This window comes from Chelmon rostratus, chromosome 10 (genome assembly GCF_017976325.1).
Source record: "Chelmon rostratus isolate fCheRos1 chromosome 10, fCheRos1.pri, whole genome shotgun sequence".
NCBI lineage: Eukaryota > Metazoa > Chordata > Actinopteri > Chaetodontiformes > Chaetodontidae > Chelmon > Chelmon rostratus.
In genome coordinates, this window is record NC_055667.1 from 22,548,616 (window position 1) to 22,564,452 (window position 15,837).

The 15,837-nt window shown below is 41.4% G+C and overlaps 1 protein-coding gene across 2 annotated transcripts; it reads left to right on the forward strand.

Moving 5' to 3' along the window:
• Positions 1–76: 76 nt before the first annotated feature.
• Positions 77–15,206, forward strand: uckl1a (uridine-cytidine kinase 1-like 1a). Of its 2 annotated transcripts, XM_041945367.1 has the most exons (16): positions 77–183; positions 4,475–4,662; positions 4,881–4,987; positions 6,388–6,558; positions 6,860–6,931; positions 7,077–7,266; positions 7,373–7,434; positions 9,476–9,492; positions 9,685–9,783; positions 9,858–9,951; positions 11,332–11,394; positions 11,495–11,617; positions 11,838–11,945; positions 12,187–12,343; positions 12,979–13,069; positions 13,157–15,206. In XM_041945367.1, the coding sequence occupies exons 1-15, from the start codon at positions 95–97 to the stop codon at positions 13,056–13,058; spliced, it is 1,620 nt and encodes a 539-aa protein (XP_041801301.1). In that variant the 5' UTR covers positions 77–94; the 3' UTR covers positions 13,059–13,069; positions 13,157–15,206. The 2 variants fall into 2 exon arrangements, with proteins under 2 accessions (XP_041801301.1, XP_041801300.1); XM_041945366.1 differs by having other exon boundaries at positions 12,979–15,206.
• The last annotated feature ends 631 nt before the right edge of the window (positions 15,207–15,837 follow it).

A 15,837-nucleotide genomic window follows, 5' to 3' on the forward strand; every position in this document is an offset into this window, starting at 1 on the left:
TGTCCTTAACCTTGACAGAGCAGTTGTGAGAAAGCACGTGATGGTAAACTACATTACCCATAATCCCACAGCGCGGTTAAGAAGGAATCCATCCATGGCTTTAACCAGCCGATGCCGGCTCCGAGGTCGCAAGATCCCCATGGAAACGGAGTGCGGGAAAATACTGTCGTCCCGCTCGGACAGGTACATGATGCTCTGAGTAATTTTACCTGTGTTTGAACTCTGAAATGTGATTTTTTTATTTTTATTTAATACGCAGCAGCGTCCTGATCCTGTAACGTAACGCTAACCACACTGACTCCCCAGCTCCTCCTCCCCCAAACAGCAAAAATATCTGACCTGTTTCGTCTCTTTTGTCAGTATAATTATACATTAAAAGCCCTCTCTGTTGGTATGTATGAATGAATCGAGCCATGTAGTGACTGTAGTTTGCTGCAGTTTCACCAAATGCGCTGGAAACGCGGAGCTCTTCAGGAGCAGGTGAGCGGCTGCATGTTGACACAGTGGTGCGTCACAGACTCTCCAATGAGACACCGCTAGAATATCTAAATATACTTAGAATAAACCTTTATTTATATTTAGTGTCTAGTGTGTGGCATCCAGTGTTGTGTTCACGGTCACTATGACACCTGTGTCGATTTCAATATTATTTTCTTTATTATAGATTAACCTTCAAAAATATATTAAAGGGCCATTCTGTGTAAAAAGAAGACAAAAATCCCTAACTTTAAGCAGAATTTCACCATTTCAACCTGCTGTTAAACTGCTGGGTTTTTTTGTCCAGTCTGTGTGTAGCTGCCAAAAGGCAGTGGTAGCATGAAATACGTTAAGAATATTTGCTAAAGTAAAAGAAGCAATAGTGCACAATAACAGTACATTACAAGTACAGCTTTACATCAGGGAAAGAATGTGAGTATTAGCAACAAAATGCATGTAAAATGCATCCCAGATTCCAATAAAGTTGGGATGCGGTGTAAAACAAAAACAAAATGCAGTCATTTTCAAACAGTTTACTGACAACAGTTTTATGAAGTTTTCCTGAGCCCATGTAGTAACATCCTTTATACAATCATGTGTTCACAAAGCGGTGAATGAAGACTTTTCCAGGACGCCCAAACCAAGATACTGTCACCTGTTACCAGTGAACCTGCTCACCTGTGGAATGTTCCAAACAGGTGTGTTTGGAACATTCCACAACTCCCCCAGTCTTTTGTTGCTCCTGTCCCAACTTGTTTGTGACACAAACTATGTGATACAGAGCAACCCAACTTTTTTGGAATCAGCGTAGCATTAAGGATATTTATTATCCAGCACCCTGGCCACTGTCCGTGTGGTGATATTATATTACTGGATCACTATGATTGATGTATTAACATGTAAGCAACACTTTAATATTGTTTTTGCTCGAGTTGGAGCTCATTGTAACTCATCTATAAACTGTTGGATAGGTAAATCCATAATAATTCTTCATTGTGTATAAAAGCTTAATCTGCAGTAATTAGTCTATACAGAATAGTACTTGTCAGATAAATGTAGTGAAGTAAAAGCACAATATTTTCCTCTTAAATTGCAGTATAGTAGAAGTATAAAGTATCATAAACTGGAACTATTTAAGAAAACATGTAGTAACTGTATTTGAGTAAATGGATTCACTTAGTGTTCAAACACTACTGAAAAACAACTTTGGGATATTTGTACATAACAATTCCATTTTATACCACTTCATACCTCCAGTCCACTGGCCAGAAATATTGTACTTTGCATGACATTTATTTCACAGCTAAAGCGACGAGTTACTTTTCAGATTACACACAAGATTATTATGGGTTAAACTGGGGCTGCAGCTGATGATTGTTTTTATATCAGATTAATTATTCGTTCTATAAAATATCAGATCGATGTGAAAAATGACTTAAACGATGGATTAATCATTTATAAAAATAGATAAAAAATTTAAATGCCTGACTTTTACATGTATTGTAATATAATATTTTTTTTTTCTTCATTTTACTCTTGTTACTCCTTTCTAATTTGTACAAATGACTTTTGTACGACTGTTGTATCTGTTCTCGTCCTGAGGTTTCTTGTTTCTATTTAAGTGTTTTTTGGGGGAGTTTTTCCTTAACTGAACCAAGGGTCTAAGGACAGAAAACATTTGTGATAAATGCATTAACTTGAGTAACTAGGAGCAAAAGATAAGAAAAAGTAAAAAGTAAGTTACAAGTTTTGTTTCAGTGTCCCTCTGGTGTTGTAGTGGATCAGCTCAGTTCTCTAAGAGGAAGGATCAGCAGAAGGCGTCCGTCCCGTCCTGCTTTTGCTTACAGGTGCCTCTATTAATACCAGCCAAGCAGCTCATTGCTGCCAGTGTCACAGTGATCCTCTTAGCGTGTCACAGACACAGAAGCAGGTGGACGGAGACTGAAAGGAGGACACATGGACAGAGCGTGAAGGGATGAGCAGAAGTCAGACTTCTCAGATGATCGTTCAGATACAGATGTGTGAATGGACGGTGTAAAGGTTCGCTAGAAACAGACCTGTAATTGACCTCACTGTGCCAGCGTTGAGGGCCTGTTGTTTTGGGGTGGTTGCCACAGTGACAGGCAAGCTGGAGGGTCGCAGGTTGTCGTCTGAAGCAGATATGACTCTGCTGGACTGCACGGGAGCCAGAATCTCAGGCTGCTGGTCCCTGAGGTCTGACCGCAGGTAAGCTGTGAGTGTTTGTGTCTCGGTTCAGGCAGGAAGCCAGTTTTCCTCCTCACAAAGCTCTCAAACACACCGTGGATGTGAGCTATAAATAGTCTCTAAACAGGGGTCGTCGAGAGGTCAGAGGAAGTGCAGGATCTGGGTTAGTTTGCAGGGATTTGGGTGTTTTGTTCTCAGCCACAGAGGGTTGCCTGTAGTGTGTCATTACTGAACAAGCTTTTGAAACTGCAACAGTTGAGTATGCAAAACATTCATTAGTCCTGGCTTCCATTTACAGTTTGTGTCCGCACAGTTGAGTATCACATAAGAAACAGAGTTACTAATTTGATTTCTAATTACTGCCAGTGGGAATGCAGGAGGCCCTAAATGTAGCATCAGAGAGCGTGACGCACGAGCTGAGATGACTTTTATTTGTTCCTTAGTGTGAGAGCCTAATCTTAATTACAGTGATCTAAGACGTGATGTCTTGATCAGAGTATCAGACAGCAGCATTGATACGATGGAGCAGTGAACAGATCTTTTACCGCACATGTGTAAAAATACCCCATTACGTGTAAAAGTACTATATGACTGTACTTGGAGTAACAAAAGTAGAAGTAGTGCAGAGAAATAGCTGCAGTATCTAATGATCTAATTTGCTGCTATATGTTTTTTACTCATGCATTATTTGTATTTAAGCAGCATTTTACTCCTGGTTGTTGGTTGTGGTTGTGATTTTTAATTTCTATATGGGGCTGCAACTGATGATCATTTTCATTATGGATTAATCTGTTGCTCATTTTTTGATCAGTGCATTATTGTTAAATTTGTAAACCATAAGATACTAGTGAGACAAGCCACAAGTCACAATTACCCAGAGCTCAAAGTGACACCTTCACATGCCTTGGTTTAGTCCAACCAACAGCCCAAACCTCAAAGTGATTCAGTTTACCGTCATTTAGGATGAGGAAAAGCTGCAAATCATCACATCTGAGAATGTGAAACCATGGAATTTCCCTCTGAAATGTAGTGGAGTGGAAGTATGAAGCACCATGAAATGGAAATACTTATGTGCACAGTAAATACACAGGTTTACACAACACACACAACAGCATGTTTGTGTAAATGTTTTCCTCTTGCTCCACTGGCTTTTGGCATATTTGAAATTGCGTCAGCTTGTTTAGCAGCTCCGTTTTGCTATGTCGACGTCACTCTGTCGGACAGAAATTCGCTACATTTCTGCATTTTAAATGCACGTCTGTGCTTAAATGTGTTTCCTGTCTGTTCACACATGTCATGCAGACTCCATACAGCAGTCCAGGTTTGACAAAGACTTTGCATCTCGTTTCTAGATGCTTGATTCCTGTCAGGCCCCTGCTCCACCTACCCATCATCCTCTACTTCCCATACATTTTTCTGCACCCATATTCAGTATTTACTCATTTGGATTCTTTTTTTGTCCTTTATTGTTTTGTATTGCCGTGTTATACAGGATTGTCTTCATTATCGATCAGAGGCCCATCTTGTAGGATTTAGTGGCATCTGGAGGTGAGGTTGCAGATTGGACTGAGCTGAACTGAATACCCCCTCGCCTCACCCTCCCTTTCCAAGCGTGTTGGAGAACCTACTTATAATTGCTGATTCTTACATGTTATAATGAGGTTGTGCTGTAAAATGGGGGGTGGGGCAGCCCTCTAATACTGCAGACTGTGGGGAAGACATAACACACCTGCCTGTCAGACTCGTCTCAGTGTTCAGGCTGTAACCTGCCCTGTTGTGTGCTGTTTTGCAGCGGGAGTGGGGAGGACTCGCTGGACCGGCTCCTGCCCCCCGCCGGGGCCCCTCGCAGGAAGAGCACTACCTCACTGAGCAAAACGGAGCCTCCCCTGCTCCGCACAGGCACACGCACCATCTACACCGCTGGCCGACCTCCCTGGTATGACGAGCACGGAGCGCAGTCAAAAGAGGCCTTTGTCATCGGTACGATGATGATTTAGTCCTCCTGACTCTTTTCTTCTTTCACCTCCTTCGTGCCAAATTGTGGCTTTGAGCTGCAGAACCTGTCCTTTTATTACCATTCTGTCTTATTATACCCATAAACATTTGACTGCCATCGCACATGCATGCCGCCAGACAACATTAGACACACTCTGAAAAACACACATAATGGGCCATTGAAATGCTGTGTGGATCTGCAGGGTTGTGTGGGGGCAGCGCCTCAGGGAAGACCACCGTGGCCAATAAGATCATCGAGGCTTTGGATGTGCCGTGGGTTGTGCTGTTGTCTATGGATTCTTTCTACAAGGTGAGAGAGTCATGCGTTTCAGTCTTTTTTTTGTGTGTGTCTTATTTTTTTATGGTTGTTACCAATTATCTGTCGGTTCATTGTGGGACGAAATAATCATCTTTGGGATGAAATGTTTTATTATCTTAGATGATTTGAAATTCACATTCAGTCGCCTCAAAACAGTCATTACACTGCTGTCACAGTCCCAAGTTAATGAACGCTTTTGATTGCTGCCCACAAATTACAGTCTTGATATTTTGTACACACAATACTGATGAAGAACTTTCTATGTTCCTACAGGTTTATGGGTACGAGCAACAAATCACACTGTAGCGCTTTTTCAATCACAATAGCTTTGTTATGAAGAGGAAACAAACTGCATGTGATATTTTCCCTTAATAAGATCAAAAAATCAATTATAAACTCTAATATTAATTATGATAAACTTGCTCTCATTGAGCACCAACCTCAAAAGAGGAAGAGTTGTGGCACTGTTCTTTGTACTGTATCAGCTCCAATAAACCAGTGAGGCTGGTTTATGAGTTAAAGAATCTGGCTCCATAATTCTTTATGATCTGGTGACATGACAGGACATAAAAGCCTCAGTTTGACTTGAAATACATAAAACACGGTTCAACATAAAACGCAGAACACCGACTTGAACATAACACACAATAAATACATAAAACATGATAAACAAGTTATAAACAAATGTTAAAACTTTCTACATGAAGTCACATAAAGAATGCGATAACATATTGAACCTAGAGTCCATCCAGCCACTGTCCTCCTGCTCAGTCAGCCATAATTAAAACACGATCTCAATGTGACACACATTCGTTCCAGTACAGATACCCAGTCAGTACTTTATTCATACAGGTACAGTACATTAAATAATTATGCTATCATTTGCAGGCTATAATATAAATCATTGTTAGTGAGTTTTCATCTGAACTCTTTTGAACCCTGAGATCTAGATGAGCCAAAACAGAATCCCTCAGTAATCATGAGGATCAGGAACCGTCAGTCTGACTTGAAAAGCTAATCCTCGCCAAGCTTCCCCCCACCACACACACACACACAAATTCATACGCATACAAATTCATCCACATATTAAGACAGACCGTAAACATCATCTCTAAGGATTTTTCAGGGGAAATTGTTTGACATTTCCGGAAACATGTTCGCTTTCTTGCTGACAGTTTGGTGAGAAGATCGATACCAGTCCAGGAAACCAGTGGAAGAAGTAGTTCCAGCAGGAAACAGTGGTCGTACCTTTGGACAGAGGCTAGCTGTTTCCAGTCTGTATGCTAAGCTAAGCTAAACGTCCAGCTGTAGCTTCATACTTACCGTACAGACTTTCATGAATCCTTTGCAATCAGACCTGCTTCATCCTGTGAACCTGCTGTGTTTTCCAGGTTTTATCTCCAGAGGAGCAGACCTTGGCAGCGAGTAACGACTACAACTTTGACCATCCGGGGGCATTTGACTTCGAGCTGCTGGGCGCCACCCTGCGAAAGCTGAAGCAGGGCAAGAGTGTGAAGATCCCGGTGTACGATTTCACCACACACAGACGACAGAAAGACTGGGTGAGTCGCTGGCGCTCCATCGCAGGCGAGTTTCTGCAGAAAACTCCCCGGTGATGGAGACCGTTTAAAGATTAAATGTGCATCCTGTCATTTTGGAAAGCAGGAAGTAGAACACAGTCATGAAGCATTCAGTGTTCCCTGTGCGTTGATTTTTCAAAGCTAAAAAATATGAACTTTAAACATTGTCATTTAAAAAGTTGTTTCTCAAAGTGACATTCTGCAGCTTTAATCCTATAAAAGCTGACTGTTTCTGAAGCTGCTTCATGCTTTGAAGACTCTTGGTTTTTCCTCCTCTGTGCAGAAAAATGTGTATGGTGCCAGTGTAATCATATTTGAAGGAATTATGTCTTTTGCGGACAAAGAGCTCCTTCAGGTGAGGCAATATTTTTTCTTTTTTCTACCTTTTTGAAGAATTATTGAGTGAAGTAAAGCAATCATCAGCAGGTTGTTTGGGCAGCTGCTTTGCTGAAGTGAATATTACTGAACGGTTCGGGGCTGTTTGCTCGTCCCACCTGCAGCTCCTGGATATGAAAATCTTTGTGGACACAGACTCAGACATTCGGCTGGTTCGCCGGCTCCGCAGGGACATCACAGAGCGCGGACGGGACATCGAAGGCGTCATCAAGCAGTACAACAAGTTTGTGAAGCCGGCTTTCGAGCAGTACATTGAGCCAACCATGAGGCTGGCTGATATTGTTGTGCCGAGAGGTGAAGCTTCATCGCTGCTAAACAAGAACATTTTGACATATTTCTGACTGTGCTGCAGAAAACACAACAACAACACCTCCAAAAACTTCTTATTTTTTCTTCCAAGGTGGCGGGAACATGGTGGCCATTGATCTGATAGTCCAGCACGTTCACAGCCAGCTGGAGGAGGTGAGTAGCCAGAACACTGGCTGTACATAAGAGGGTGGCGCCACCATGTGTCTGAAAGTTGTAACATACAGACGGAGGAGGGACTCGCAGCTCTGGTACAATAAACTGCTGCAAGCTTAAATTCAGTCAGAACTTTTATTTCTTTGCTTTGTCGACAATTCTCAAATTCAAAAACACTTGAGAAGGGATTCGATAGCGCTTCATCAAATCTGAATCTTGTGTGCTGAAATGCTGAATCTTGAATCACTGTGCTAAAACAGTGTGGGGCTTTCACCACATGCTTTCTCCCTGCTCTGGCGTTCATGACTGTGTTTGCTTCTCACTGTGTTGCCGCTAAGCTACGGCTGCAGTAAAACCTTCAGTAAAAGCAACACAGTGGAAATAATATTCAGTCTGCTTTGTCATTTAGTAAATATCAGCTAAATAAATCAGAGGTTTTCCGGCATGCACAATGCACTCAGCGCTACCTGAAGGTGAACTTGTTGCACTGGCACAGGTCACAGAATCTGACGGGTCACAGAATTCATTATAACACCGGCGGCAGGCTGAGGCTGAGCACTCGCCCTTCTCAACTTATCAGACGTTCTTACTTCAACATGATGGGCTGAGGATAAATATTCAAACAGGGACTAATATTGCATTTCATAGTTGTTTTGTTGACTCTGGTGAAGTTTTACCAGCATGTTCAGTCAGTCTGTTCAATCGCTGTTAGCACCAGGTTTCTTTTACCTTTGCAGTAGGGCTGCAACTAACCATTATTTTCATTATAGATTAATCTTTTAGTTGTTTTCTCAATTAATCAATTATTTGTGTCGTCTATAAAATCAGTGTTTCCCAAAGCTCAGGATGACGTCCTCAGATGTCTTGATTCGTCCAACAACCCAAAGATATTCAGTTTACTGTCAAAGGAGTAAAGAAACCAGAAAAAATTCACATTTAGAAAGCTGGAATCAGTTTTGCCAACAATTTTTTACTTTTTCTTCTGACAATATTCTATTATAACCAATTATCAAAATAGTTGGTGACGAATTTAATAGTTGACAACTAATTAATTAATCGTTTCAGAGAGAGAAATCATGAAGGAAAGATTGAACAAAAGATTTCTCAGCAGCTCAGTTTAACAAATTTGGTAATTTACCTTTACCTACTCAGAACCAGATCCTAAAAGGAACCAGCCTACAGAAACCCGTCCCCACAGACCCCGTCCTGTTACCATGAACACACAGACTGTGGTTTATTTTGAGTCGGTCTACATACTCCATCTGCAGCTGAAAATAGTCCCCAACAAATGCACTGTTTACTCTTGCTTGAGAGAAACTACAGCACCCAGCTGAAACTATATGTAATAAATGTAACACGTATGATCTCTAACATTCAGCCAACTTGGAAGAACATACAAGTTTTTGCGAGACATTCAGGGTGCTGATAAATGCCAAATCCCAGGCAGTTATTTATTTGTTATTGAAACAGGCTCTACTTCAGGTAAACGGAGTAGTCTGTGTCCTTATCATCCAGACAGTTTTTATTTATTTTGACCTATTTTTCTTCCTGTTTTTACAATCTTTTTGTTCGACTGTGCCTTGATTGTTCTGAGCTGCTTGTCATGTATTATCTAACGTGACATTATGCCTGACACCCAAAGTTCAAAGCGTTTTTCATAATAGAGAGCCGAGCCCTTTCAACAGTTACACGGGGAATTGGCGTCCTCCATCTGACAGGTAGCCGATAGTTCTTCCTTTATCGCCTTGTGGTTTGTCCTCTTTACTGTTCTGAGCTGTTAACAGTCTGTTTGCGTACATTGAATCGGTCGCTGCTCATGATGATGTCAGGGAAGCAGCGTGTGTCATACGAGTGTATCGAATGTTTGACCCCATTATGAAAACTGAAGGAGATATTCAGAAATATGAAGCTGTATTGTTGTTAGCCGTCTCCAGCAGCATTGAAGGGGCTTGAGGCTGATTGGCTCAGACAGACTGAAGTCTTCTCACTATCTGTGTGTTTTACCTGAGTTTATTGTTTCTCCTATCCTCTCTTCATGCAGCGTGAGCTCAGTGTCAGGTATGCAGATATTCTGACTTTACCTTCTCCAGCTTTGGTCCGCTTACTGTTATTGGAGATTTTGTGTCAGTGCTGTGTCTTTTTGCTTTTGGTGACTTGGTCTGAATGATAACTCTGAAGCTTCGTTTCTCCTCAGCGTAGCAGAATAACACAGTGAAACCTTTTGATCTGAACATCTTTCCTCGGTCTCAGGGCGCTCCTGGCCTCCGCTCAGCAGACCCAGCCGCTGCCTCAGACGCTCAGCGTGTTGGAGAGCACGCCGCAGGTCAGAGGCCTGCACACCATTATCAGGTACCGCCCAAACACGAGTCCTTGTATCTGTGCACGCAGTATGAGCTTTTAAAACCTTTGCTTTTTCTGTGCAGGAATAAAGAAACCAGTCGAGATGAGTTCATCTTCTACTCAAAGAGATTAATGCGGCTTCTCATAGAACACGCGCTAACATTTCTGCCATCTCAGGTGGGTAGCCTTAGCGAATATTAAAGTGGCTATAATGACTATTTTTGTATGAACAATGAATCATGTTAAAAGTTGGGAAAACCCACAAAGAACTATCCCCTGACTCTGCAGTTCCCCTCAGGTCTGTGGATCTTTTAGCTAGTTGTTTTGCTTATTCACTCTCACCGGTATTGAACAAAAAAGCCCATCATCCACAATCTGCTCAGCACCAAGCAGCCAACATACACAGTTAGCGACTAGCTTGTGAACATTATGGAACATTTAGCAGCTAAGTAGCAAGATATTTCCTTCAGGAGCTGGTAGAGACCAAAACCAGAGCTAAAAAAGAGTTAATATTGGACTCCCATTCATCAGGTGGACAGAGGCACGACTCCAAATGTGTGATAATGTTGCTCTATAACTGCTGGATGTTTAAATAAGCAACTGCTTTGCTAACAAGTTCATCATATCAACTTAAAAAAGTGGTGATTTATCAATGTCTTGTTCACAACTTGTTTCTGCTGCCCCCAAGTGGCCAAAAAAAACATTTATTGCAGGGTTAATGTTTCATAGCAGCAGTTCTGCATGTTTTAGATCATTAAATACAAAATCTATACATTACCTGCTGTATATGTCAACCATATACTTTTGCATTTTCTATATACTACTTTCTAGGCAGCTATCTGTGCCAAGGAAGTTTGAACATCAAGTCGCAAAGACGAAGCTTGATTGAGATAATTACAATAATAGCACCTCAACTGTTAATGTAATTATGGTTTTGCATTGTAATGAAGCTGAAAACAAATCAGAGGCTAGAGACTATTTTGAAAATGTGACTTTTGGTGCATTCAGGTGCCAACGGCCAAACAGCCTCACTACATCTTCAGGTTATCTTTTTTCCTCTATCTAAGTGTTTCTAAAAACAAAGCTCTGAAGCAGCCAGCTCTCACATGTCAGCTGTCGTTGTCTGAATGTACCAACAAGACAGAGTATTCAAAGCAGTATCATCTCGACACTGCACAAAAATAAAGGTGACCCAACGCTCGCTGTGATGGATTGCCTGTGGTGTATCAAGCTGAGTTCAAGTCTCTGCAAGTTTATTTTCATACCGTACTGACATCACTGGATTCCTAGAGGGTATCATAAAAATATCTGTGGAAAATTGTTGCTATTAGAGGTAAGTGTATGTTGTCTGTGGTGAATGGGCTGGAGCAAAAATCTATATACTACAAAAATGCTCCACACATTCACAAAACAGAGACAAATTCTATATATACACACACAAACATGCATATCCACATCGGTATGTTGGCACTTTTCTAGTACTGCATCTATGGGACTGGTGTGTTTGTGTAGTAGTATCATATTTTTCTAAAACCCAACTTCTGTATTTTCTAACAGACGTGCGTAGTTCAGACTCCACAGGGTCATGAGTACGAGGGCCGCAGTTACAACGGGAAGGGGGTGAGTGTTGTTCTGGTTTTACAAGGTCTTGTTAACTTCCGGTCGAGCGTGTCCTCTGGGTTTCTGTCATCACACTTGCTGTGCTGCCTCGTCTCCACAGATCACCGGTGTGTCGGTGCTGCGGGCAGGAGAGACCATGGAACCCGCCCTGAGGGCTGTGTGCAAGGACGTCCGCATCGGCAAGATCCTCATCCAGACCAACCTTGACTCAGGCGAACCAGAGGTGGATAAAATGAGTCGTGTCGTTGCTTAATTTTGCTACATGATTGGACACTTTCCACAATGTTGGACAGTTTCTCAAAATTTGCATCAAACAAAAGATAAAAATGTTTTGATTGTTTCTTTTTTTCCCCTTTCTTCCACATGATGTGTGTCTCCGTGGTAACTACCCTTCCTGCTTTTGTAACCATGGTAACCTGTCTCCTCCTCTCCGGCCCCGCCAGCTGCATTACCTGCGTCTCCCCAAAGACATCAGTGAAGATCATGTCATCCTAATGGACAGCACAGTCTCCACTGGCGCTGCTGCCATGATGGCAGTGCGAGTCCTATTGGTGGGTGGAGGTTAACATCATTATTCTTCAGTAAGACAACAATAGGACCCCTCTCCTCTTGGTCACTCACACGTGACTATTGATTGGACTTTTTTTTGTCCTGGTGAGGTTAGATTAGCTTTATTTCTGCGAAGAGAAATGTCAATTATTTCCCTCCCTTGCTTTCCCGTTATTAATCATCCCTCTGATGAGTAGCAGGCAGGCATTGACAGTGGTTGCTGTGATGTGTGTTGCTGAGCAGGATCACGAGGTGCAGGAGGATAAGATCGTGTTGGTGTCGCTGTTGATGGCAGAGCTCGGGGTGCACTCTGTGGCCTACGCCTTCCCGAAGGTCAAAATCATCACCACTGCCGTGGACAAAAGTCTGGACGATTTTTTACATGTAATTCCTGGTATCGGTAAGCACATGCGCACTATTTCTGTTACTCTGCTGTCAAATCAGAAGGCATTTTGTCCAAAGTAGAATTTATTTGCCTGTTTTGATCCTCTGAACTTTTGAAGAACTTGTCTGAATAAAAGATGACGTACAAAAACTATAAAATGTTTTGAGCGCACCACTCCATCTTCAGTGTGCTTGACTTTGGGTGCATGATTTTAGTTTTATGCAGGAAATAAAAATGACCATGGTCTTTGCAGATGATAAAAGTTAATAAACATTTCTATTTCAAGTTGACAGATTTCATTTCATGTCCCAGCAGATTCTAATTTAATGCTTGTGTCAATGCAGATTTGAAGCCGGCACTGCTCTTGATCACCACTGTAGCTAAACTACACAATATGCATATCAGATAGACCAGTAGATTGTCTGTGAACATAAATATTCCATGTAATTTAACATTACAGGCAAACATTAAGATGAGTGTTAAATGTATTATGTTAGACCAGTTTGCAGAAAAACCATCACTGAGCTCTTATTTCCAAATCTTCCACTTCCACTGGTTTAGTTTGACTGTGTACTCATGCTGTATTATTTCATTATTTCCTTCAACCCCTCACCCACTGATACACAGAAGCTCCACTCTTGTGTTTTCAGGTGACTTTGGGGACCGGTACTTTGGGACAGACGGGACCGACAGCTGGAGTGATGAGGACCAGGAGCAGCCGTCATACTGACACAAACTTCTGTGAGCTTCTGTAAAAGAAAATACAGAGTACAAATACAAAGAAAACACTACTTGAAAACTCTAGTTATTGTGCATCTTCTATTTCAGGCATAAACCAGCAAAAAAACCCAACAACATTGTTTTCGTGTACTGTACATGAATTTTTGTACTCTCGAGTTGTATGCATGAGGGATGTTTTGTTCTACTTACAACTGAGTGTTCATAACTAATATTTTCATACAGAAGGGTCACTGAGGTGAAACAGTGCCATTACCCTTGAGGTACAATAATGCAATAACAATATTATTATATTCTAAATTCCCATCCTTAGTAACTACGTTTCAAACTCATTTACTAAAATGGGTTGCACCATTAAAACTTAACTAATTGATTACGTTACTCAGGTGTAATTTGGTTGCTAGCAAACATCTGTAACACCGCCACGAGCCACTGTAGCATCACAGCTTCCAATATACAACTTCCAAGCTAGCTGCTCCGTGAGGCTCTCTGAGTGCTTTGAGCTAAATGCTAATGTCAACATGCTAACATGCTCACGATGATGCTAACAAGCTGATATTAAGCAGGTAATTTGTTAGTATGTTGATTCTTAGTTTAGCATGTTAGCAAGCTACCATTTTCTAAATACAGCTGAGGTTCAAGATCATGATCAAAGTTGCTAAAATTAGTCAAATTCAGGGGCACATGAACATTTGTAACATCAATCCATTAAAAGAAGAAAGTGAGCCACAGGGACAGTCAGAAGATCCCCAAAGTCATTATAATTCAACCTCTGGGCACCATAAATATCTGTACAAATGTTCATGGCAATCCAAACAATTATTGAGATATTTTAGTCTGGAGCAAAGTGGTGGAACGGCTGACCGACAATGTCATCTGTCGTGCTACTAGCTAAAAAATAGCAGTTTTATGGAGGCAATTGTATTAAACTTGACTGCCAATCCTTTGTACGTGTAGGTATGGCTTTGTTTTATTTATATCTACATCATTTGGATAAATATGTGTTTCAGAGTAAACAAACAGCATTGTGATGAAGTGTCAGGTCAGATGTGTCGACCCAAACCCATGAACTCTTTTGATCCTCGGTTAACTGTTTGCTGGCAAGCTAACATCAGTTTAGCTAGCTGTGCTACAGTAACACCTGGCAGTTAGTCTGTGTAAATATGTTGTAATTAATCTCTACTTATTAACTAGTTTGTATGGTGCAGCCCATTTTATTTTAGTTACTCATAAATCTCTAATATCTTTAGTAAACACATTATAACATAGTCCCAGTCTTATTTATTAGCCTTACAGTCGAGTCACAGGGCTTAATAGCATAATCTTCTGGAGGTATTTCCAGAACCAAAGACTTTAACGTCTGTCTGCTGTTGCTATCAAAACGCTTTTTAACCCGTTTCTAAAGTTGTGATTGTTTTTACTCTCCAGGTAGGATCTAGGCTCGGTAAAAATTTAGGTTCATGTGCTGAGCAAGAATATATATAATTTCTGGGTACCGTATTTATTTTATTGTATTTTATTTTTTGGAAAAAGAGACAGAACTCAAGAAGAATCTTTGAATTTTCTGGAAATTCCTTCAGGACAGAAAAATCTGACTCATATCTCTGTGGCTCAAATGTAATGCTAATTCATGAGAGGCCCAAACTGGGGCTAATTATAATGAGGCTAAGTCTGAGTTTATGAACAGCTGGTGCAATAATATGCTCTGATATAAATACATACTTTGTGCCGCTGTAATAAGACATTTTTCATATGTTATGTGATAAACTCACGTCTAGAGTAGAGTACTTTAGAATTTTTTATATTAAATATCACAGACGGAAATTATTGTTATTTGCAAGATAATCTACATCTAGGTGTAAGTATTTAATAAATCTTAAATTCAGGGTATAAGACAACACCCTGGAGATTTAATTCATATTTCAGTTCTCACTGCCTCCCTCTACTTCACCTGGAAACTGACATGTTTTTATTGTGTGTGTGTGGACTGATCAACCAGGTGTGGATCAGACCGTCAGTGCGAGGTCATGGCCGGTCACATGCTCACTTTTTCCACTCCTGTGACTCTCAGGGTTCAGATACAGGCCGCCTGGCTCCCCCTGTGATTCACTTTCAGACCTGAAGGGGTCAGTATAGCTCACATTTAGCTTCTCTCAGTGTGATTTATAGTGTGTCCCTTTGAGAACCCAGTCTCTCTTTACAGTACAGAAGAATGCACGCACACTCACCTGAATCGCCTCCGTCACACAGGTTAAAACACACTGAGATGTGATATCATGAATGGCGGTTTTGCAGGTAGGGAAACACCCTCGTGCTTCATTACTCTGCCTGATCTGGTGCAGAATGTAGGCTGTTAATGCTCAGCTAACAACGTGTAAGATCATCGTATAAATGTGATTTCAGGGTTACAAAATGAGCAATAAAAACCTCGAGCCTCCTAGTTTTCCCTCCCTGTCGTGTTCACACTGTTTCCTCCAAACACAAACACACCTCGTGCTCCTGCTCGGCCATTCAATGATTCTCCAGCCGGTTTGTGCTGATCGCTCCTCGCTCTCTGATCCTGTGTCTTCTCACTGCCGCGCACCTTCTGCGAATCTGGCAGCCTTCATTCATGCATTTATTCAGTCATTCATGCTCCTCACAGTGAGATTAACACATCACGTAAGCTGTGAATGTTGGATCGCCTCCACACCTACAGCATCTCCCGCTCCTGCACGTTTGTTTCGGGCGGGGGGGTTTGTGTTTTGTTTTGTTTTCGTATGATAGCTCCT

Excerpts from the sequence above, each read along its gene's own strand:
- uckl1a (XM_041945366.1), top strand. The coding sequence starts at position 95 with ATGGCTTTAACCAGCCGATGCCGGCTCCGAGGTCGCAAGATCCCCATG. Across the intron at positions 9,784-9,857 it reads GGCCTGCACACCATTATCAG|GAATAAAGAAACCAGTCGAG; the intron begins GTACCGCCCAAA and ends TTTTCTGTGCAG. Across the intron at positions 9,952-11,331 it reads TAACATTTCTGCCATCTCAG|ACGTGCGTAGTTCAGACTCC; the intron begins GTGGGTAGCCTT and ends ATTTTCTAACAG.